The following is a 25,766-nucleotide window of genomic DNA, read 5'->3' as shown; positions in this document are numbered from 1 at the left end:
TCTCTCTGGGTGTCAACCTTCTACTAATGAAAGCAATAGGCTGATCATTACCATCAAAATTCAGTTGAGACAGAACAGCTCCCACACCCAACTCAGAAGCATCTGTTTGGACAATGAATGGCTTGGAGTAATCTGGACTCTTGAGGATAGGTGCTGTGCACATGGCCTGTTTTAGGTCATTGAATGCTTTCTGACAGCTTGCTGTCCACTGAACTTTCTTTGGCAATCTTTTTGCTTGTCAGGTCATTAAGGGGGGTCACTATGGACCCATAATTTCTGACAAACTTTCTGTAGTAACCAGTCAGGCCCAAGAAAGCTCGAACCTGAGTCTGGGTGATTGGAGGAGTCCAGTCCTTGATGGCCTGTATCTTACTCTCCAGTGGCTGAACCTGGCCTCCACCTACAAGGTGGCCCAGGTATACAACCTGTGTCTGCCCTATCTGGCACTTTGTGGCCTTGATAGTGAGGCCTGCCTTTTGCAGAGCCTCTAACACTTTCCTCAGGTGGACCAGGTGATCCTCCCAGGTGGAGCTAAAGACAGCAATATCGTCCAGATATGCTGCACAGAAGTCATCCAGCCCAGTGAGGACTTGATTCACCAACCTTTGGAAGGTGGCAGGCGCATTTTTCAATCCAAAGGGCATTACCACAAATTGATAATGCCCTCCAGGGGTAGAAAATGCTGTCTTGGGTTTGGCTTCCTCAGCTAACCTGATTTGCCAATACCCAGCTGTCAAATCAAATGTACTTAAGAAGTTGGCAGAAGCCAATCTATCTATAAGTTCATCTGCTCTTGGTATTGGGTGGGCATCAGTCTTAGTGACTGCATTGAGGCCTCTGTAGTCTACGCAAAACCTCATCTCTCTCTTACCACCCTGGGTGTGAGGCTTTGGCACTAGAACTACTGGGCTAGCCCAAGGGCTATCTGAGGGCTCAATGACTCCCAGTTCCAACATTTTCTGCACTTCAGTTTTGATGCAGTCTCTAACATGATCAGGCTGTCTGTAGATTTTACTCGTGACAGGCAGACTGTCTCCAGTGTCAACATCATGGGTACACCAATCAGTTTGGCTGGGTGTCAGAGAGAACATATGTCTGAAGGATTGCAGAACTTGCCTGCAATCCTGTTGCTGATGTTCAGTGAGGCTGCCACAAAAGACAACACCATCAACTGATCCATCATCAGGATTCTGAGTGAGCAGGTCTGGGAGAGGGTCACTCTCTTCCTCCTGTCCCTCATCTGTGGCCATGAGCAAGCTCATGTCCTTCCTGTCAACATATGCCTTGAGCCTGTTAACATGGAGCACTCTGAGAGGGCTCCTGGGAGTTCCAAGGTCCACCAAGTAGGTAACCTCTCCCTTTTGCTCAATGATGGTGTGGGGCCCAGACCATTTGTCTTTCAGAGCTGCTGGAGCCACTGGCTCCAGCACCCACACCTTCTGTCCTGGCTGGTACACAGTCAGAACAGCCTTTTGGTCATGCCAAGCTTTCTGAAGTTCTTGGCTGGCCTCAAGGTTTTTAGATGCCTTTTCCATATACTCAGCCATCCTGGAGCGGAGACCAAGTACATAGTCCACTATGTTGGTTGCAGGCTTTTTGAGAGGTCTCTCCCATCCTTCCTTCACCAAACACAGGGGTCCTCTTACAGGATGCCCATACAGAAGCTCAAAAGGGCTGTAGCCAACCCCCTTCTGTGGGACCTCTCTGTAAGCAAACAAGAGGCAGGGGATCAGGACATCCCATCTTCTCCTAAGAGTTTCAGGTAGTCCATGAATCATCCCTTTCAGGGTCCTGTTGAATCTCTCAACAAGCCCATTGCATTGTGGATGATAGGGTGTGGTGAACTTGTAGTTCACACCACACTCCTTCCACATGGCAGTCAGATATCCTGACATGAAGTTTGTACCTCTGTCAGAAACGACCTCCTTAGGGAAACCCACTCTGGAGAACACTCCAACTAGGTCTCTTGCCACAACAGGTGCTGTAGTGGTCCTAAGGGGAATAGCCTCAGGATACCTGGTGGCATGATCCACCACCACCAGTATAAACTTGTGCCCTGATGCTGTCTGGGGTTCCATTGGACCAACAATGTCAATCCCCACTCTTTCAAAGGGAACCCCCACCACAGGTAGTGGTATGAGGGGGGCCTTTGTTGTGCCACCTGACTTACCACTGGCTTGGCAAGTGACACAGGAGCGACAAAACTCCTTGGTATTCTCATTCATATGGGGCCAGTGAAAGTGTGAGACAAGCCTGTCCCAAGTCTTTGTCTGACCTAAATGACCTGCAAGGGGAATTTCATGGGCCAAGGTGAGAAGGAAACCTCTCAGACAAGGGGATGACCAGCCTCCTGGTTGCACCAGGCTTGGGGTCTCTTGACTCAGAGTACAGGAGTCCATCTTCCCAGTATACCTTGTGGGCACCTGTGGCATTCCCTGCAGCCTCAGCAGCAGCCTGCTGTCTGAGGGGTTCAAGGGAAGGGCAGCTCAACTGTTCCTTCCCCAGGTCTGCTCTGGAGGGTCCCCCTGAGCCCAGAAACTCAACTTGATCAAGTTCAAGCTCTTTAGGCTCAGTTTCCCTCAGCTCTTCTAGATCAGCCTCCTCAGAGACTTGATCCTCAACCTGGGGCAAGGGGGAAGGCAAAGCCTTACCCTTACTGCTCTTCTTCTTGGAAGGTGTCTGGTCCATAATTTCAGGATCCAGCACCTGTTCAGTGGGGCATCTTCTGGCCTGTGACCTAGTCACAGCAAGCACATGTGCTGGCAAGCCTAACATCTCCATGTGAGTCCTCTGCTCCACTTCTGACCATTGTGATGACTCCAAATCATTGCCCAACAAACAATCAACTGGGAGGTCTGAACTGACTACAACTTTCTTTTGTCCCTTCACTCCACCCCAGGAGAAAGCCACAATCGCCACACTATGACTAGTAGTGACATTGCTGGCATTGGTCACCAGGAAATCAGTACCTGGCATGATCTGTCCAGGGTCCACAAAGTTAGGTGTCACCATGGTGACACTGGCACAAGTGTCCCTATAGGCCTGAGCCATTTTGCCATTTATTAAAGGTGTCTGCCTGTATTTGCCCAAAGTATTGGGACTTATTTCAGGGGACATATCCATATCCCCTGTACAGACAAGGACAGCCTGAGTGAGTGTGCCAACTAAGTTGTCAGACCCCTCAGTACCCAAGGTTAACCCAACTAATGCCTTGGGAGGTACACTACCACTACTGACTGTACTAGGGGGTGCAGTTGCCTTAGGGGCTGTAGTGGCAGGAGTTTGTCCTCCTCTTTTGGTGCACTCACTAAACCAGTGAGATTTACTTTTACAGTACTGGCACCACCTTTTTGACTGGCCTTCTTGAGTCTTCTTCTTCTGGGAAGCCTGACCCCCACCCTCTTTGGTTTGTTGGGGACCTGGTGAAGACTTCTGGTCATTTTGCTCATTCTTAACATTACCCTTCTGGTCTGCTTTCTTCTGACCACCCTGGTTCTGGTTCTGGTTCTGCTTGATCCTTGTCCTGACCCATTTGTCTGCCTTCTTTCCCAATTCTTGGGGAGAGGTCAGATCTGAATCAACAAGGTGCTGGTGCAACAACTGGTTCTGACAATTGTTTAAAATTTGTTCTCTCATCATTAGATTATACAATCCTGTGTAATCTGTAACCTTGCTACCCAGCAACCAGCCCTCCAAAGCCTTAGTGGCACAATCCACAAAGTCAGACCAGTCCTGAGACTGAGTTTTCTGGGTGTCTCTGAACAGCAACCTGTACTGCTCAGTGGTTAAACCAAACCCATCAACCAGTGTATTCTTCAGGACCTGGTAATTGTTAGCATCCTCTACTCTTGTAGTGAGGAGCTTATCTCTACCTTTACCATCAAAGGAGAGCCACAGTATAGCTGCCCACTGACTCTGGGGAATGCACTGCACAGTGCAGGCCCTCTCCAGAGCAGCCATCCATTTCTGGATATCATCCCCTTGCTTAAAGGGGGGCACTATTTTAGTCAGGTGTTTAGTATCTAAACCCTTCTCTCTATCTCTTGGGAGATTGCTGCCACCAGTGGGAGCTAGCCCACTCATCTGCTGCTCTCTAGCAAAGGCAAGCTTCTCTTTGGCCAGGGCAAGTTCTTCCCTTTCAATCCTTAGTTCAGCTTGTCTCATCCTAGCTTCATGCTCCCTTTTCTGAGGGGAAGCAAATCTCCTCTGTGGAGGATTTCCTCTCCCCTGAGAAGAGGCATTAGAGTGCAGAGATCTATTGGAGTCCCTAGAAAGAGATCTATCTCTCCTAACTCCAAGGTTAGGCCCACTTCGGGTTAGTACTGGGGGTCCCCCAGATCCTAGCCCAAGTAAGTCTAAGTTGGCCCTGGTTAGCCTTCTGACTACCTCAAGACCTTTGTCTACCTCATCCCCAGAGAGTTCCTCCTGACCCTCCTCCTCCTCAACTGCAGTAGCAGTGTTGGGGAGGTCTGGATCTCCAGAGGTTCCCTCTAAGGCTGGCATATTCTCATGTAACTGAGAAATCTTTCTGGCATCATATGTCTCTAAGAGACCTATCAGAAAGGGAATGGTGGGGTTAGACCCCTGCTTCAGTTTCCTGGAGACACAGATCTGTCTCATCTCCTGGAAGCTGAGAGCTGCATATCTTGAAGTGACCTGTGGAGGGTCAACACTGACCAGGGGAGTCTCAGTAGAGTCTCCCTGGGTCGACATGCTTTTCTAGTGAGGTGTAAGTGGTGCACTTACCTACACTATATGTTTGCCTACTGATCCCTTGCTAGAGTTGTAGTTTAGGGTGTGCTAGGCCCTAGGAGCTACAACAGCTGGTTCAGTAGAACTCAGAGTATTCTAAGCTAAGTTATATGTACCTTTAGTACTTATGTGATCTTTCACAAGATATTCTTAGGGCATGTGTGGTAAAACAACAGCAAGCTCAAATCCCAACCGCTGCTCACCAATGTGAGAAGTTGGCCTGATATGCAGTGTTCACTATTCTAGTGATCACTATGTATCAGTCCAAACAACCCTTATTGATGATTGGTTGTAAGTCAACCTTATAGACCAGCTATCCTAGTAGCATGGATACGAGCAGTCTAAGGCTAAGACTCTAGAGGGCGTGTTAAGCCAGCTGTTTCACCATCACATTACCCCTTGAACACCCAGTGAAAGGACACCACACAAGTGTTATGAAAATAAACAATGTATTTATTCGAATCACAACAACCCTGTACTCTTTATGAGGACAGGGTGCTAAGCACACAACAAAACTCTTATGAAAATACTTAAGTTAGCACGTTATACACAAATGCCCGAGGGGCACGAAAAACCATATATTCTAAAAGTGGAATGCGAATTACTAGCAGGTAAGTAACTGTACTAATAGGCTTTGGAATCGCTAGGACTTGACTAGGGAATCGTTAGATTACTTCTAGGAGACCTAGGGGACTCGGGTGCAGAGTGTGCACTCTCACGCGGGATGCGGGACAAAGTCTATGGAAGCTAGAATTCACAAAGTTAGTGTTCACGGGCGAACCCGACCTGGTAGGAAGAAAACGACAGTGGATCCTGACCCTAGGATAGTGAGGCTATGCTGGGACACCGAAGTGCCGAAGTTACCTAGCCCAGGGGCTGCAGCTGCATAGGTCTGAAAAGACGTCGGGAATCTCGTTGCCGGACCAGGAGCCTGGAAGAAGGAAGTTGCTGGCAGGCGACCAGTGAAGGAAAGTTCGATGGATCCAAGCCTGGATCAAGGAAGAAGGAAACCTGAAAGCAGAGGGGACCAAGTTCTTGAATCACTAGCCAGTGATTAAGTGGGCACCAGGATGGCACCGGGCGAAGTCACCGCAGTCAGGTGAGTGGGCGCTGCTGGGCTCTGCAGTCTCTCGGACCAGGAGGCGTTATCAGCGACCAGGATGGAGGTGCGAGCTGTCCCACGAAGGTTCTTGCTGTCGACGTCGCTGGACCCAGGATTGGGCAACAAGTCTTGGCAAATGCAAGGCCCACGCGGTGGACCTAAAATGGCGTCTTAGCCGGACCAGGAGGGTCCAGGGTACTTCTCCGATGGAGGGAAGCAAGGGCCAGTCTGGAGCAACCAGACTAGCAGCAGTGTTGTCGTCGGGCGTCGTTCGGAAGGCCACAAGCCAGCGGGCTAGTAGCCAAACAACGCGGTGAGCAGCTGAAAGCAGAAGGGCCCCACGCCGATCGTGGAGATGCTGGGGGGCTGCTCTTCGGTGCTGGAGCTGCTCAGGGTGGGGGCTTCTCGGACCCCAAAGCACTCACCAGGAATTTACTCGGTGGGCTTGCTGTGCAGAAGTCGTGCAGTCTTGGCGATGGCCGGTCCCTCGAGGTCTCGTCGCACCCACGGTCCTCAGCTGTGCTGTAGAGGTGGGTAGAGGTCAGAGGTGCCAGGGAAGCCGGGTCTCGTCGAGCTGGGCAGTCGGATTCCGGAGGAAGGACGTGCAGCAGACCGCAGTGTTCTTAGATGGTGCCTGCGGATGCAGGGTGACTACTCCTTAGCCACAAGGGAGAATCTTGAGGAAGAAATCGTGAAGTCCTTTCGTGGAAAGTGGTATCTTGATTCCAAAGATGATCTGTTTTGGAAGGGGGCCAGTCTCTACCTTTATCTTGAAAAAGGGGGCTGGCACGCGACTAAGTCCTGCCCTAGGGGTGGGACCAGGAGGGGGGTGGTTACACCCACTTCCTTGGCGGGCTTTTCCCCAGCACAGGGTCTGGAGTGTCCCTGGAACTGGTTTAAGCCAGCCTATGCACAGTGAGCACCGGGGTGCCACGTGCAGTCACCTTCCTCTGAAGCCCTGCCTACCTACAATACACAAAACCCTGTCTGGGACGGTGTTGGCACCGCCCCTGGCAGGAAACCCTTTGTCCTTATCTCCTGCTCTGGGAGGACTCCCAGCAGCAGGAGGGCAGACTTGTGTCTCGGTGGCAGCATCCATTTTGTGGATGCTAAGGCTCTGTCTGACTTTTAACCGGGTTATAGGTTACATGCATGTCGTGTCCCTCTAGAAGGGTGGAATGCTAACCCCGTCGCCAGAATTGGCGAGGGGTTAGTATTCCAATTCGTATGACACCTTACTCGACATGTTTTGATAAAGCGATACCAGAGTTGGCATTTAACCGCGAGGATTATAATGCACTTAAGAGTATATGGTATGCGATATCATGGAAACGGCTAAGGGGTAGATCCCGAAAGCCGCAGACAGGCTCAGCTCATGCCAGAGCACCATCTCACACGATTCCAAGCACTCTGCCTTCAGGATTGTTAAGGCCTGCCATAGGAGTGACTGATAGGAGATCTGTGTGTCCATTTTAGGGTTAGATATAGGTATACTATATCTAAAGCAAAGGGTGAGTACACCACCTTGCCCCAGCTGTCGTGCAGCCAGTTGTGTCAGTTTTAGTTAGTCAATCCAGGGGTGGCACAATACATGCTTCAGCCCCTGGGAGACTTCTGGGTGCACCTCAGCCCTGGGTACAGGGACTTGGAGAGGGCCCAGTGCCAATTCAGTACCTGAGTACAATTTGGATAGAGAGAACAGCTAGGCTGTGTGTCTGATTAGCAGGCCCACAGCCAGGGAAAGTCGTAAACCAGTGCAGCAAAAAGCAAAAAATCTGGGTGATCATAGGATTGCAGACCCTACTCTCCTACAACATCTATCCAGATTAGTCCTTTTTTAAAAAAAATCTTAGTTCCTCAGCTTCCCAGTTTTTAAGCTTACGAGAGTGCTTCTGTCTGGGCCTCCAAATTAGTAATCGCCGAATATTAAACTGGGAGAATTTGGGATTTCGAGAGATAAAACACTTCTTTGTTCCGAACAGAAATATTTTGTGGCAAGAAGTGCTGGCTAGAATAACCACTCCCGTGCGACCAACGCTTTTTGAATATCTACAAATTGTTCACTTCCTGAGAAGAACTATTGGCAGACTTCTCCCCACAATGGGTGAGCTGGTAACACTTCTCTATGAGGCTAAAACTAGCGGCATAGGAAATTGGTACAAGAGGCTCCACTGTGCTGGGCAATTAGACACGATGGATAGCCATCTTGAGAAAATACTTAGTCAAACACTATGTAATTTAACACATAAGGAATGGGAAATTATGAGTTTGTTAGGCTATAAATCATTGCGTGCTGCTAACTTTAAGAGATGGCCTTCTTGTCCCGCTGGCTGGTGTACTGGACTCCGGAAGCACTCAGGAAAAGGTTCCCAGAGGTCGAGAACAAATGCTTTAGATGACAGGCCGTCAGCCAGGGGGGCTGGCTCCATACTTTTTTTTCTTGTCCCCAACTGAAATCTTTTTGGGAGGCCATACTCTTAGACATTGAGGAGGCTATAGGGAAAACACTAATACCTTCTGCCGAATTAGCCCTCTTTGGCATATCTAAAGATAGAGGTACTCTCCATGAGAGCGAGGAAACATTTGTGTTTATTTCCTGTACAGTCGCTCAATCCCTAATACTCCAAAATTGGAAATCTAAGTTGCTAGACTCAATTAACAAGCAAAATTCTCAGCAAAAGCACTTTATTCCAGGTTGGATTGCACTGCATTGCACTTGCACTTTATGATGATCAGAGTTTGCGGATGTTGCACATTGCTTGTAGTTGAAAATCAATTAATATTTTTTGTAACTAGTATCACAATAATGACTGCTTTCGAGTTTTAAGTATTCCAAACCTCTCCCCCTTTTAGCCTGGTTTTGATCATGTTTTACTCATGCGTTACTCTAATAGAAGAAGAAACTTTCTTAAAACCTTGTATTCATTTCCATTGCCTAAATTTCTCATTCATGAATTGTACCTTAACTATGTTCTGCTCAATAAAAAAAAAAAAAAACATTTGCATATCGGGGGACTGCCTGATTTCCCTTTAGGGTGGTCCAAGTCTGAACATAGCATGCAAATTGTCTCTAGGTGCGGAGGGTTGCTTTGGTTGATATGTGTCTAAGCTCCTAACATGTATGTCTCTTATACGTGCAGTATCACTTGTCGGAAGTCTGCTTCGTGCAGCCTGAGTGCAGCAACTGCTGAATCCCAAGATGACGTCCGGCGTAGACGTGGCACCGATGCGAACATGAATGAGGTTGACCAAGGACCGGAATCCATGGTGGACAGAGGTGATTGTTCCCTTCGTGGTTCCATTCTCAGACCTTTGTAGGTTTACTTCAGTCTATCCTGCTTTTAACTTCTTCTCTTCGCAGCTTTATCGATTTGTGGAAAAGTAAATTTTGCCATGTTCTGTGTCTCTACGTGTCATCCATCATATGTTATGCGTGCATGACCAATATGCGTATGTTATTCCCCATGTCCGATTCAAGACGCAATTACAGTTGTGTCCTCCTCTAGTATGCCAGTTTCCAGTCCTCGTGAATACTACGAATATCAGGCCTATGTAAAGCTACGTTGCCACGTTTCTCAGTGTGCACGTTATTTCATTATAAAGTCCCCGTTTCTAGGCCTCAAAAGGGCCTGGACACCAGATTCAGCTCCTGTCTCCTGAAGCCTTGCTGAGGAGCGATCCAGCCCCCACCTGTATCCTCGACCTTCCACTTACTTCCTGCCTCGCAGTGCCCGGTGCAGCTTGGCTCTGCCTCTGAGTCTGCCAAGACTATGTTATGATTCCAGTTATCAGTTTAGTCCTCCTTCTCTGCATTCCTAAGCTACTGAACTACATCAATAGTTTCCGTCATTGTCTAGCCTATGCGGCTCCATGTTAAGAGAAATACTGTATTTAATGGTCATTTAATATTCTTCATCACGCACTATATGTAGAATAAATGCATGCTCCAGTCTTAGAGTCAGTTAGCTTTTCCCCTCATGACTTCTAGTTTATATCAACATGTTCCCTAAACATCAGATACTAGATAGGGTTTAGGTACATGTCGCTCCGACCCTCCAGACTTTAGTCTCTGCTCCTAGCACAGAGTTCATAGCCCCCAGCTTCTCCTCGTAACACGTCATTGCCAGTTTGCGCGCACCACCAGGTTAGAGGTCCCGGCTCCTTAGGTAGCCCCCTCCTATGTTTCCGCCCATTTATGACATATTCTGTTACGTTTGCATCACATGTCTATGTATACGCCCTGTTACACCTCCTTCTCACCCTTATCTTTCGCGACTGCTACGCGTCACGCCTTCTGCTCCACCCACTGCTACGCCTACTGCAATGTAATGCTATGTGTTTGCGTTATGTATATATGCTCATGTATTGTTATTAAAAGCCAGCGCGCTCATCCCAGACCCAGCCCCAGCAGCTGCTGGGCCCTGTCATCCTATTCCTATGCAGGTTGTCCTGTTCCTGTCCTTATGCTGTATTAAACCTGCAAAAACTCCCACTACCTCGAATCTTGACTCTTATTTATTGAGCTATCTGTTATGATATATGTCTAGTCAAAAATAGGGTATTATTTATTTATTTACCACATAATGGCGCCCGAATAGGGACTTGCCCTTTCCCCACGCGTCGGTGAAGCCACGCCGACCCCCTGACCCTCTGCAGTCGTGACGGAACTCTTCTGCGCAGTGGCAGATATTTCTGCTCAAGTATCCCTCAAGCCCACGGAGGAGACGGAGGAGGCGGTCCAGCATCCAGACGAGACGGTGGAGGAACGCGGCGAGTCCCGACCAGAGCCCAAGCCAAGAGTCCAAGGTCCGAGGTATCCGGAGGTCCACCCGTAACTGAAGTCCGAAGTCCGAAGTTCGTCGTCGTAGCAGTCCAGTCCAGTCCGAGGCCTTCCGTTCTTGCTGCCCGGTGAGTACCGTTACTGGGGTGGTATCTAGACAGGGTCAATTTAATTGACTCTGGTCTGTGGGTTGGTGGTACACAGTCCCACAAACGAAGTGTCCACTTCGGTGGATGCGGGTCCTGACGTGTCTCTTTAAGAGACCGGTAAGTTTCGTACTGTTTCAGCAGTGCATCTAGTTTCTGTTCTAGTCAGTTCTGTTCTCGAGAAATTTCAAGTATTTTCAGGTGGTATTCTGTTCGAACTGTTATTCATAATGTTCTTCATGTATTTTAATGTTGTGGTATGAGTGCGACGTGATTTCGTGTTTTCATTGTGTATTGTATTATGTCCAGATTATAGTCCAGTCATGCCGCTCTTCTCAAAATTACGTCAGTTAAAAACTAGAAAGGGTCTGCTGGAAGCAGCAGTTCCCGTCCCGCCCAGGGACAGTCCAGGTCACTTTATGTATCAGAAGCATGGCATAAGCGCCATATTGTATCTAGATTTATGGGTAGAGTATACCAAACAGTTAGAAGAAAAGTATAGATGGCCCGTATCGGGTACATGGGATGCCGAATGCATCATGCGAGTAGAAGAAGCATTATGGAAAAAGAAAGCCAGACAGTCACAGAAAGATGCCATCGAGTTATGGCGCAAAGAAGCTCATAAAAGAACCGAAAAAGAAATCAGAAAGACAGAACTAAGTAGAGAATCCCAAGAACGAGCCCAAGAAAGAGAATTAATCGAGATAGGTGAACGAGTTAGAACTGAGCAATCAGACAGACAGAGGAATGCCCTCATTAAGGGTATGTATCCTCTTCTTGCTGAGGGCTTGCCAAAAGCGACCCCAGAGGCATCCAGTAATTTCCCGCCACCATTAGTTCCGACCAAGCTACGTCACAAACCGACCGCAGCTGATATTTTTATTTCGTCCTATCTGGACGACACAGTCCCCGAATATGCAAATCCTGTTCGCGCTCCGCCAGTCCCTGTAAATCAGGTAATTCCTGCTCCTCCAGACACCGGGGTGCCCTTAACAGCCCCCCCGGGTCAGCCCGCCATACAAGTCCAGCCCACGTTACAATTACCGACCCTGCCAGGACGAAAAGCATCAGTTGATGATTCTAGTTTAGGGGCCGCAGGAGGAGGTCTTCCTCAAACCCCGCCGCCATACAAGCGTTTATCAGCACTCGAATTACATGCTCAAGCATCACAGCGTACTCCTAAAAGTAATAAGTCTGTTGCAGAGATCAGGCAAACCCTTGGCGAATGTGTCTATGACCCAGTTCCAGGCGAGTTTAATATGGTTTTATATTCCGTACGCGTAAGGAGAGTGACCGAGTATCTAGTCACCCTGCCGAATATGAAAGAAGATCTAGACAGGATATATCGTTTCATCCGTACAGGGGATGACCCACAAAGTATTAGTGATGCCATGTCTCAAAGGAAAGCCGAGATTCAGCGCATGATATTAAAGTTCTTAATTAACTGTCTAATAAGAGAACAGGATTACCCGTCTAAAGACCCGGAAGAAATGAAAACTCTGACAAAGTGGAGTGATAATATAGCCGAAGGAAAGCACAATACCATTGGTGCCATGGAAAGTATGTACAAGAAAATCCGTAGAGAGATAATAAAGATACACGAACAGCGTAAAGCAGCACAAGTAAGCGAGAAAGAAAGTACCTCTGATCCTGAAGAGGAAGACGACGAGAATACCGCCAGAATAGCGTATGTAGGAAAATCTAGATTTCCAGATCGCCATTTACGTCTAGAACACAAGTCTACTTTCCATCATTCAGCACCAGAACAAGGTTCCCTAGAACAAGTATTTCAAGCTACCGATCACATTCTGAAATCACGAATCGGTTATAGTGAGTTAAGTACTATGCATGAACAGGAACTAGTCCGATCAGCAGTCAGATGGATTACTGATTCTACCACTTTTCCAGACGAAATAGTGGCACAAATGTTTCTGAAAATGCCCCCAGCCGAGCAGCGACTGGTGGGTATGTATATGATTCAGCACCTCATTACTCTGTATGAGGGTCAACATTCTGATCCAGGCCCGTTACATGATATCTTGAACGAGTTACTCCAGTACAAATGGAGAGGCCTAGGTACCGATTTAATTAGTGTCATTCTAGAACAGCGCCACAAATATAGAACATTCTTAAACCCGCATTTTGTTCATGTCTCACCCCCAGAAAGTAAATCATTCTACATAGACAGACAGAATCCGTTACGAGAAGTCCACCCAGTCAGAGGAGCGGGTGGCGAAATGCAGCGAGTGTTTGTATACACTCCAATCACAAAGATGGAACTCCTCGAAATGAAGAAATTAATTCCCTGTCATGACAAAGATCCAGCAGGGTTCCATAGAGAATTAAAAGACATGCTCCGTATGGGAGAATACACTTACCCAGATATCATTAAAATGTTAAAGGTTCTGCTGCCCGCAGGGGTGTATGAAAAGCTAAAGGAAAAAGAATGGGAGGTGGGAGAGAAAAAGATAGATTGGGCAGTCCTAGAAGCAGAAGATAAGATACGTGTACCAGGTACTGGTCTTGGAGAGAAATGTAAAGAATTACCAGAATTATTAATTCAAGTTTTACCCAGATTATTAACAACGAGAAAAGAAGACTGGGATGCAATCTCAGCCTGTAAACAGAAACAAGATGAAGATATTAGTGATTTTTATTCTAGGTTTGAAAAGTGCTTTAGTATCAACAGTGGTCTCAAGACAAGTAGTGAGTCATACCCTCACCTTTTCGTTACCAAATTAGTCGAGAATTCAAGTCCACCAATTAAAAACCGAGTTCTGAAAGTCGAAAGTACCTGGCAAGCAAATACTCCGTCCCAGATGCTCCAGATGCTCCAGTACCACCAGAATAGAATCAGGGAAGAGCAAGAACACGAGAGAAAACGTATGAAAGACACGAAAATGAAAGTACTAGTTGCACAATCTGTTCCTCAAGACAGTCAGAAGAGGGGTCCGAATCAAGTCAGTCATCCTGCAGCTCCCGTTAAAGGGAACTGCAATTATTGTAAACAGCCAGGTCATTTTATAAATGAGTGTGCAGTTCTGAAACACAACATAGCTACTGGTAAGACTAAAGAAAGACCACGTCCGCCTAGACAGGAACAAGTTTCACAGATTCCTCAGCCACAGAATGCACAACAGACAGTTACAGTACCGCAGCCTATTGCTGCAACACAGCATGTTACATCGCAGATGTACCAGTATGCACAGTCTGAGTATCCAGAGTACCAGCCATATTCATGAAACAGCCTAGAGAGGGAGGTAGGCTTGCCTCTCATCGAGATACCTGTAGATCAAGAAGGTCCCTATGTTCACAGTCAAGTATTAGGGAAAGACAGAAAGTTTTTGATTGATACAGGGGCAAGTAGGACCACAATTAGTCATGCCGAAGTTCCAGGGGCTCCGCTCTCAGGCTCAAGAAATGTTTCCCTTGGATTTTCAGGAAAGCCTATCGTTAATGAGATTTCAAAGCCAGTCACTCTAGAAGTAGGTCCATTGTCCCGCACTACTGATCTGTTACTTACTAAGTCATGTCCAGAAAATCTATTAGGCATTAAAACACTGAAAGAGTTAGGTGCAGTTATATGTTGTTCCCCAGAGGGAATACGATTGTTCCTACGTGACTTTAAGGGTCACTATGTATTACGAGATTTTGATTCTAGGCTGTCTAAAGTTCCGCAGCATTTATGGGCGCAAGGTCCAACTGATGTAGGTTACATGCAAATCACACCCCATCGTGTGACTCTCAAACCAGGTGTAGTGTTACCACGAATCAGGCAGTATAGATTGCCACCTGAGGCTGTAGCAGCCTTATCCAAAATTATAGACGAGCTCATGGCTCAAGGAGTAGTTGTAGAAACTGACTCCAATGTATGTAACTCTCCGATCATTCCAGTCATGAAACGTACTGATCCAAATGCACCCCCAGTATATCGATTAGTGATTGATTTACGGGAACTTAATAAATGTATTATTCCGCAGTACCCAGTTGTCCCAGATATCTCTTCCCTGTTAACTGCTATTGATTCCGAAGCCACGTTCTTCACTGTCATAGACCTCAAGAACGCATTTTTTAGTGTTCCCATCCATCCAGACAGCCAGTTTCTTTTCGGATTTTGTTTAAATGGAAGGAGCTATATGTTTACACGAGCTCCTCAAGGTTTCACAGAAAGCCCTAGTATTTACAGTCAAGCACTTAAGAGACAACTAGATAATATTCGCATGCCAACTGACACTGCCCTGCTCCAGTATGTCGATGATCTACTGATCACAGCCCGTTCTGAACGTGACTGCGAGCGAGCGTCACTGACGGTTCTGTATTTCCTAGCCGAGATGGGGCACAAGGTGTCCCCTTCGAAGCTTCAATTCTGTGTCCAGCAAGTGATCTACTTAGGCCACTTACTGTCCAAGAGGGGTAGGCAGTTGACACCTGACCGTATCCAGTTAATAGCAAGTCTTCCTCAGCCCAGGACCCAGAAGGAGGTACGTGCCTTTATCGGCCTTACTTCTTATTGTAGACAATGGATTCCCCAGTATGCATTTCTAGCCAAGCAACTGATACAGTTAACGACACAGGAGGCAGCCGTATCGACTGTCCTCCCTTGGACATCTGAACATACACTTAGTTTCAACGAGTTAAAGAAAGCCCTATGCCAAGCTCCAGTTCTAGCTACACCGAACTACAGTAAGCCTTTTACACTTTTCGTTACTGAACGTGAAGGTACAGCATTATCTGTTCTTACACAAGATCAAGCAGGACAATACAAGCCCTGTGCTTATTTTTCGAGCACACTAGATCCAGTCGCCCAGGCTCTGCCTGCGTGCCTCAAGTCAGTTGCAGCCACAGCACTAGCTATCAGACAAAGTGATTCCATAGTCTTAGGACACTCCTTGACAGTACAAGTCCCACACTCCGTGGAAGTTCTTTTAAACCGAACACAAACACAGCACTTGACAATTGCACGTTTAACAGGTTATGAATTGACACTGTTCCAGCCACACATAGATATTAGACGCTGCAACATCCTGAATCCTGCTACACTGTTACCATCAGTTAGTTCAAATCCTGCCGCACACGACTGTGTGGAAGTAGTCAACATTACGACAAAGCCAAGACAAGACCTGACAGACATTCCGTTACCAGATCCTGACCTGACACTTTATGTGGATGGTTCATGTATGAGAACTAGTACAGGAGAACTAGTCGCCGCGTATGCAGTGACTACTGACACCGAAGTTATTGAAACACACCGTATTGATACCCTGTCCGCTCAAGCAGCAGAGCTAGTTGCTCTGACACAAGCCTGTATACACGCCAAGAACCTGAAAGTTAATGTTTACACAGATTCACGTTACGCATTTGGAGTTGTACACGACTTTGGAGTGCTCTGGCAGGAGAGAGGTTTCATGACCTCTCATGGAACCAAGATTCAGCATGGTCTCCTTATCCAAGCTCTGTTAGATGCAATACATTTACCGACATCTATCGCTATCATGAAATGCAAAGCACATACGAAAGTCACTGACATTATTTCTCAAGGTAATGATCTAGCAGATCGCACAGCCAAGTTTACAGCACAGACTCTAGACAGTCCAGTTAACATGACACACACTCCAGATCTGACTACATGTATGACAGTTAAGGACCCTACTCAAGATGTCATAGATATCCAGTTACATGCTACTCCCGATGAAACCAAGAAGTGGTCTGAACAAGGAGGGGTCCAGACAGATCAAGGATGGGTGACGAAGGGTAGGACCACATGGTTTCTCCCCGACTCTATGGTTCAAGTCATCATTAATACCGCACATAGTCCAGCACATTTAGGAGAAAAAGCTATGTTAGACAGTATCCAGAACATTTGGTTCAACAAGCATTTACGAGCTGCAGCCAAGCAGAAAGTCCGTACCTGTATGATATGTTGTCAGTTTAATCCAGGTAAAAGTGTCCCGGTGGAACAAGGTGGTTTCCAGCCTCCTGACCACCCTTTTGAGGTCCTCCAGATGGATTATATTCAGATGGAGCGATGTCGAGGTTTCAAGTATGTTCTTGTAGTTGTATGCGCTTTGTCCAGATGGACAGAAGCATATCCAGTCCCAGATTACACAGCCGCGACCACTGCCAAGCAGTTGGTTCGTGAGTTTTTCCCTCGATATGGACTCCCTAGAGTCGTATATTCTGATAACGGTCAGCCATTCTCATCTGAGTTGATGAAGCACGTTTCCCTGTTGTTAGGGTACCAGTGGAAGTTTCATTGTGTACGCCATCCTGAAGCAGCCGGTCTAGTCGAGAGACATAATCAGACTCTGAAAATTCGAATTGCCAAAATATGTAAAGATAAGGGTGTGGACTGGCTAGTAGCTCTGCCAGTCGCTTTGTTTTATATGCGCATGGTCGCACATTCCAGATCAGGTCTGTCCCCGTATGAGGTCGTATTCGGCCGCCCCCCTAACATGTGGGGTACTCCTAGACCCCGAAGTATTACTGATGTTTCATGTAATATGCTGACAGATTACCTAGCTTCCTTGATGTCTGCCCTCAACTCATGTCGTTCACAGGTTGCCGCCACATTTCCAGACAATACCGAGGTGGCACCGCATGAAATCGTTCCAGGTTCGATGGTGCTCGTACGTAACTTCGACAGATCAAGTCCGCTGGAGCCACGTTGGAAGGAGCCCCGTCAGGTCCTCCTCACCACCCGTACAGCTGTGAAATTGGAAGGACGCCGCGGCTGGGTGCACCTTTCGCACGTCAAGAAATTCTACGGATTGAAACCGGTCTCCAAGAACATTTCCCAGGATATCAAGACTTGTCAAAACATTGTTTCTAAGGACTGTCCCGCAAATGACATTGACACAACCCCTCCCCTGTTAGAGAAAACTCCGCAACAGGAGTATAAACAGAAATTAAGGTCTAGTAAAATAAGTCAGCCAGTTTGATTGTCTAAGTCCTCCCCTAGGTGAAACGGTTAGACTGTTTCTGACATGTATAAAATAGACCCCCATAGTGAGAGAGTCAGTCAAAACTCAATCCGATGTATCGTTTTTCTAAGTTTCATATTATTTCTCAGCCTTTTGATTTCCTGCACTAGTTACGCATTTTTCCTGTGTTTTCCAGTTCCTCATGTAAATAAGCCTTCTAATGTTACAGTAGAGCACACGTTTAGTGATCTGCCTCCTCACGAATATTCATACCGCCTCGCTATGCGTAACAATACATTTATCCGCATGTTGCATTATTCACATCAAACCAGCAATGCCACTAATTGTTGGGTGTGTGGTCGACTGCCCCCTTTCCAGACGTCAAAGGGAGTTCTGCCACTTTTTCCTTATCCTTTTTCACATAATGGTTCGTGTGGAGCATGGTCCACGTTAACGTCATCCTTAACAGATATGTCTTTTCATAACAGCCCATGTTTCCCAGACAAGCAAGGTTTCCCCCACAGAACAGGTTTAGATCTAGAAAATGAAGTGTATAATTTAGGTAACTATTCTTCGAATTTCATGGTCCTGAATGTTCAGTCTGATACTACTCCAGACTCACCTGCTATTTCAGTATTACCAGTCAAAGGCGAATTATGTGTCCGTAATTATGGTTCTGTACACGTAGGACATAGTGATTGTACTACTATTATCCAGTATAGTGACAGTGGGAAATCTATTTTTAAAGCTTCACGTCATTCTTATTTTGTTTGTGGTCAAACTGCATATGTTCGTCTGCCCCTCGATTGGGAGGGAACCTGTTACATTGCCTTCCTACTGCCACCTGTTTTCCTAGCCCCACCTGACTACCATAGGAATTCCTTCCTAGTACATACTAGACACAAGAGAAACCTCCCGATTGTCGATTATACTGAAACTGCTGCAGAGCAATTCATTGATATTGATAAAGGTGTGTTCCCTTATTTAGGTACAGTTGTAAACAGTAAGCTAATCCGTAGGTTAACAAGAACCCTTGAAGCTGTAGTAGATGAGACTGCCTCCGCTCTAGGTAACTTAACCGAAGAGCAATCCTTTATGAGAATTGTTGTGCTCCAGAATCGTCTCGTCCTTGACGTCATACTGGCCGATAGGGGCGGGGCCTGTAGAGTCATCGGATCCAGTTGTTGCATTTTCATTCCAAATAACGCGCCGTCTGTTTATTCAGCTATAACCAGACTTCATAAAATTGCCCATCTATTACACCAGGATCCAGGCACCTGGACATGGTCCGGTTGGTTCTGGAATATAATTTCCGTCTGGGGATGGAAAGTCCTGTCCTTTCTAGGTATCGCAGTAGCGATCATATTCAGCTGCTGCCTCTGTATACAATGTGGCCCTGCGATTTGCGGCATGTGTGCTACCTCTTGTATTCCTAGTCCCAAGCCCCGTTCTAAATCCCGTTCCAAGACAATTCGAGATGAACAAATGGTACTGTATGAAATGATAGATGGTATCATGAATATTGATGTTTCCTGATGGAAACGTAGTGACAAGGAGGGAATGTGGAAAAGTAAATTTTGCCATGTCCTGTATCTCTACGTGTCATCCATCATATGTTATGCGTGCATGACCAATATGCGTATGTTATTCCCCATGTCCGATTCAAGACGCAATTACAGTTGTGTCCTCCTCTAGTATGCCAGTTTCCAGTCCTCGTGAATACTACGAATATCAGGCCTATGTAAAGCTACGTTGCCACGTTTCTCAGTGTGCACGTTATTTCATTATAAAGTCCCCGTTTCTAGGCCTCAAAAGGGCCTGGACACCAGATTCAGCTCCTGTCTCCTGAAGCCTTGCTGAGGAGCGATCCAGCCCCCACCTGTATCCTCGACCTTCCACTTACTTCCTGCCTCGCAGTGCCCGGTGCAGCTTGGCTCTGCCTCTGAGTCTGCCAAGACTATGTTATGATTCCAGTTATCAGTTTAGTCCTCCTTCTCTGCATTCCTAAGCTACTGAACTACATCAATAGTTTCCGTCATTGTCTAGCCTATGCGGCTCCATGTTAAGAGAAATACTGTATTTAATGGTCATTTAATATTCTTCATCACGCACTATATGTAGAATAAATGCATGCTCCAGTCTTAGAGTCAGTTAGCTTTTCCCCTCATGACTTCTAGTTTATATCAACATGTTCCCTAAACATCAGATACTAGATAGGGTTTAGGTACATGTCGCTCCGACCCTCCAGACTTTAGTCTCTGCTCCTAGCACAGAGTTCATAGCCCCCAGCTTCTCCTCGTAACACGTCATTGCCAGTTTGCGCGCACCACCAGGTTAGAGGTCCCGGCTCCTTAGGTAGCCCCCTCCTATGTTTCCGCCCATTTATGACATATTCTGTTACGTTTGCATCACATGTCTATGTATACGCCCTGTTACACCTCCTTCTCACCCTTATCTTTCGCGACTGCTACGCGTCACGCCTTCTGCTCCACCCACTGCTACGCCTACTGCAATGTAATGCTATGTGTTTGCGTTATGTATATATGCTCATGTATTGTTATTAAAAGCCAGCGCGCTCATCCCAGACCCAGCCCCAGCAGCTGCTGGGCCCTGTCATCCTATTCCTATGCAGGTTGTCCTGTTCCTGTCCTTATGCTGTATTAAACCTGCAAAAACTCCCACTACCTCGAATCTTGACTCTTATTTATTGAGCTATCTGTTATGATATATGTCTAGTCAAAAATAGGGTATTATTTATTTATTTACCACAGATTAAGTGCTCTATCTCCAGCATTGAATGTTCCATATACTTACATATTGGCGTGCTTTGCTAAACCTGCTACACTTGAGAGTAACTAATCACAGCACAATCAATCACTCCAGGCATTCTCCAGGTTGAATGGAATTTGCAAAGGTTTGCCTGCTCCCGTACTAGTCTAAATATTACATACATATGCATTTGGAATAATGCCTATGATGCAGAACTATGTGTTAGAAGCATGGGAGCTGTAGATATGCATGCTTTGCATACTCCTCCCATCTAGTGTTGGGTCCGGATGTTTGCAAGTTTTTTTTCTTCAAAGAAGTCTTTCGTAGTCACGAGGTAAGGTGACTCCTCCTTTTGGGGATAGTGCGCATGGTCATCGATGGATCGGAGACCGTTCAAATTCGGCCATCAATGCCACGTGAAGTATCCACACAGGGTGTGTAACTTGTGCTTGTCCCCGGGGCACAAGGAAGAAGACTGCGACACTTGCAGATGATTTTGATCAAAGAAAACTCTTTCCAATCATCTGGCTCGACGTCGAGAGATGCAGCGTCAAAGCATCGAAGACACACCGGACATCTACGGTGAATATTCCGGTCAAGATGACATTGAGGCATCAGCCGCAGAAGAGGAAGAAGCCTTCTCCGCGCAGGACTCTGACTCGGAGCTCGAGATCGACATCGACGCCAAAGAACTGCCACAGGGACAAGGTGACATGAATCCCGAAGACCACTCACCACTACAAACCACTCACAAAAAAAGCACAACTCTTTGGCACCACCTCTGCCTTCTGACCAAGGTCCACACTGAGACGACATTTCCGACACCCTGCCTACAGGCCAAAGCTGTACTGGCCGTAGTGAGCACTGCGCATTTTCCCGGTGGACTGGAAGGGTGGGGGCGCTTTTGGACCGATGGGAGGCGTTCTTTTGTTACTGGGGGCCAGTCTTGCAGCAGTGCTGCAAGATCAGCCCCCTGTAACAAAAGCACAGCAGTTGAAGTACTGGGTTTTTCAGAACCGGTACTGATCCGGTAACCCAGCGGTGCCAGGGACAACACCCAAAGACTTCGGGTTCTTCCTGTTCCAGACTACAGAAACACAGAGTCTTCTAGATGAAGTCAAAGATCGAATTTATTGGCTGCAACCAAGTAACAGGTATCCTAGAAGTACAACACAGTGTATATTCTCAGGAGACTGCTCAATTTTACAAAGCCAGCCTTCTCTTTTTATACAAAATATTATGCTTCGGGCAAACATTCCTATTTTTACAGTTGGACCATTCACATATTTTCACTACAAAGAAAAAGCAGAGTCATGATCACAATCCCACATTTCAGTTTGTTCAGCCCACAATCAATTACCCGGCAAGGCCCAGTATTCTCATCAGATATCGACGGACCCCTAATAAAACGGGCACCTCCTCCTCGTAAAACAAGCCATAAAGTAGGAAACAGGGACAGGTGTGTGCAAGATTAGGCGTGGTTTGTGTGCGAGGAAAGGTTTATGGCATGTTGTGCCTTGATGCTATCTCGACCAGCCACTGGGAGAGGAACTGCCCAAACAGGTTCTGCCCTGGGCAGTGGAATCAGCTTGCCCAGGTCGCAGAGAAGTCAGCAGTGGTGTACGTGTCCTCCAGAATCATGTTTGGCTTTAATCATTGGCCTATGTGAGGGCAACTCACAAAATTGCTGCCGTACACAAAATGGAACCCAAGGGTTCAGGACGAAAATGGCGATTTCAGGGTGAAATCATCACTCGAACATGACGAAAATGCTTGTACATAGTATACTGGCCATTTTCGGTCTGTTGCTATCAAAATCGTCATGATATGACGATGTTTATAACAAGGGTCCAAAATGTTCAGTACCACAGACCCTCCTTTTGCCCTTAGATAGGCAATAACCTATACTCATGCTAATCTGAGTCCAGGTCTATATTCATAAAGTCATTGAGATGTTGTTGTAGCATCATCCTATTACTTAGCTCGTCCCTCGATACAGGCTTCCTTACACATGATGTAGCACAGAGGCCACATATAGCAGGAGCACACTGTACGCACAGACAGAACAGAAAAAGGACTGCTAAGACCATCCCAATGACCATCAGAATTTTCCATCCCCAGCCGGATGCCAGTTCCCAGAACCATCCCATTAACTACCAATCTCCTTTGTCTACATGAATAGATTCGGAAATCTTATGCAGTTTGGAGATGGCCTGGTACACTGTTGGAGCGTTATCTGGGATGAAAACACAGCAACTCGATTGGATCACTCTACATACCCCACCTCGGTCTGCAAGTATGACGTCTAACGCGACCCTGTTCTGAAGGGTCATAAGACGATCCGACTGTAGCTCAGCAGTCAAGTTACTAAGGGCACCAGCAGTTTCAACCACGGTGGATTCAACCACCCTTGTCAATTGCCTTATGTTCCTGCTGTTAACCATGGGTCCCCAGAACGGCAGAAAACCCCTCACGAAGTCTCCAAATTCTTGTTCTGCAGTGTCTTCTTCACTGAAGACACCTCTAACTATCCTTGTCTTATGGTAATCTGCCGCTGCTGTGTAGGTGGGAGGCAACAGGAACGAAACAAAGCATGTGCCCGAAAAGTCAGGGGGCAACCATGTATAGGCTCTATCATGGCAGATGAAATAGGTACCCTTAGCTGCTAAGAACGGAGGGGAAGTCTGAGACGCAAAGACATATGTCTCAGTGCAGATACTCTTTACTAACTGAGCTCTGGGATTCGTGCCAATACCTTGCAGACATAAGTGACCCTGATGGGGTACAATCCAAATCGGGGAAGATCTCTTAGCTTGCTGTTTCTCACTCAGAGTAACTCCATATCCGGTCACGTTCCATCCTATATATACTAGTGTCTCATCTCTCGGGATAGTCTCATAGTAGATATCTTCTTTAATCATGTCTACTATACCCTTCACTAGAGCACTATTCTTAGGATTATCTTCCACTGAACGTAGGGGGTAGGTCTCATGTGCGTAGATGAACATTGTTCGGTATGCCCACACGGAACCATTGTGGCTGAAAGGCAGGACCAGATAAGGGATACCTTTATCCGTTGTGTGAGGCATAAGACCGCACACCCAACAGTTAGTCGTGTTCATTACTAGTTGGTGCAAAAGCTGAACGAAGGAGTTATTAATAAACTCTAATCTCCTAGCGGATTCATGTCCAGGAAGAGGTTGAAAAGAATGTGAGGAAATAGTGGTAGGAGGAGGTATGGGCGATGAAGTGGGTGTAAATGTCACTCGAAAAGAGAGTAAAACATATCCTACTAAAAACATCATAACACTGAACAACATAAAAATGCATAGTATCAAAAAATGTTTTTCTCATCATTCTGCAAATTGTAGTCTCAAAGTTCATTTGTTTGGCAGGTCTCTCCATCTCGAAAAACTCCATCCTCTCTAAAATGCTGCTCGCGATGGTAGGGTGTTCTATGCTAAGGAATGCTTCTGTCAGTCCAGGGCAACTCCCTTAGACCAACCAGAACTGTCGACCTAACGTCTTCAGCTGCACCCCAAAGAATTTGGGCAACCGCGACCCTACAGAGGAACCCGGATGGTGGTTCGAAAAACAAAAATAAAGTTTCTCAGATGAGAGAGCTGCACTTTCAAAAACAGCAAAGAAAAGTATCTTTTTATTTGTCCATAGTTCTCAGCCTCAGATTATATTTCTTCTTTCCAGGTATTGTCTGATCTTGGAAAAGGAGTTCAGGCTCCGTAGTGTCCAATCGATTTGATGGTGGCACAACTTCTTGCAAGAGATTGTCACTTTCTTTCTCAGTAATTGTTCCTTTCACACGTGCATCACTGAAAGGCAGAAATCGCGGCACAGTTTCTGTCTCGGAGTCAGCGACACCCTCCTGGACCCACCGGTCGTACGGCAGAGGCAAAGGAACCCTCTTGCTATGTACGCCGTGGATCCAGCGCTTCTTTCCTTCCACTCGAACAGCCGATCTCGTTGACAGAAGGACGAGGTGAGGGCCGGTCCATCGGGGCTGGTCGTTCTTCGTTCGCAGAATTTTTTTTACCAGCATCCAGGATTGATTGGGTGTCCTGGAGCTTCAGAGACCTGAGGCAGAGTCTCGTGAACCTGTTGGTGTAAAACACGCAATTTAGCCGTCAATTCGTACAAATAGTCGAGCAGTACAGGGTGTTCGATTTCACTCCCCATATGTTGGCCGGGCGGCCGAACACGATTTCGTACGGGCTAAGCCCCACTCGCGAGTGCACAGTCATTCTGGTTGATAGGAGTGCTAAAGGCAGAGCGTCAGGCCATTTAAGACCAGAGCTCGCTTGGATTTTGGCCAATTTCAATTTTAATGTGCCATTGTAGCATTCTACTAGTCCAGCTGATTGGGGGTGATTTGCAGCGTGGAACTTCTGCTGGATGCCTAGCCCTTCGCATACTTTCTTCATCACTCGACCCACAAATTCACTCCCATTGTCACTCCAGACCATTTTCGACATTGCAAACCTAGGGAAAAACTCTTTCACAAGGGCTTTAGCTGTGGATAAGGCAGTGTTGTCCTTTAAGGGATATGCTTCTATCCATCTTGAAAAGGCACAAACAACAACGAGTACGTATTTTAGATTGTTGCACCTTTCCATGTGGATGAAATCTAGCTGCAAAACCTCGAACGGATACGTTGGAGGCGCAAAATGACCAGCTGGAGTTGGGGTCCCCCTACCAGGATTGTATTTTAGACACACCATGCAATTCTTGACCACATTCTCTGCACACTTGGGAATCCCAGCATTTTGCCATACTGGAGCCAGCAATCTACAAATCCCTTTCACACTTATGTGAGCCATTCCATGAGCCATCATAACCACTGCAAGCACATACGCATCGGGTAACAACCATCTCTGATGCTCTGACAATTCAACCCAACAACCATTTGCATCCATTTTACCCGTGGTTTCTCTCCACACACTCAACTCTTTCTCTGTAGCTTCAGCTTGAATAGACTTTACACTTTCTATCGTGTCTTCACACATTCCAACGTCACCAATCCATCTTGCTGGGCCTGCAACATACATTCGACTCATCACATCCTTTGCTGTTTCTTTTGCGACTTCATCAGCAAATGCATTCCCACGACCAATATCATCAGTCACCTTCTTGTGTGCACTGCATTTCACAATCGCAACTTGTGAGGTCAAGGTAAGTGATTCAAGGAGCTCATGCACCAATTGACCATGCTGAATCTTGGCTCCATGCGAGGTCAGGAACCCACGTTCTTTCCACAATCGTCCAAAGCTGTGGGCCACACC

At 46.7% G+C, this 25,766-nt stretch overlaps 1 protein-coding gene across 8 annotated transcripts in view; it reads left to right on the top strand.

Moving 5' to 3' along the window:
- The window catches only part of LOC144816669 (equilibrative nucleobase transporter 1-like), a 475,323-nt gene that overhangs the window by 294,431 nt on the left and 155,126 nt on the right, over positions 1 to 25,766 (top strand). For all 8 annotated transcript variants that reach the window (XR_013606932.1, XM_078674312.1, XM_078674302.1 and 5 more), the window contains one exon: positions 8,995 to 9,131. Coding sequence is in view for 7 of the 8 variants with exons in the window: in XM_078674312.1 (XP_078530438.1) it covers positions 8,995 to 9,131 (137 nt within the window). In the remaining variant the exon portion in view is untranslated. The remainder of the gene's footprint in view (positions 1 to 8,994; positions 9,132 to 25,766) is intronic.

The sequence above is a fragment of the Lissotriton helveticus genome, chromosome 1_1 (genome assembly GCF_964261635.1).
Source record: "Lissotriton helveticus chromosome 1_1, aLisHel1.1, whole genome shotgun sequence".
In the NCBI taxonomy this organism is placed as follows: Eukaryota; Metazoa; Chordata; class Amphibia; order Caudata; family Salamandridae; genus Lissotriton; species Lissotriton helveticus.
The sequence above is the reverse complement of the archived record's forward strand: the minus strand, read 5'-3'. Positions and strand labels throughout refer to the sequence as shown.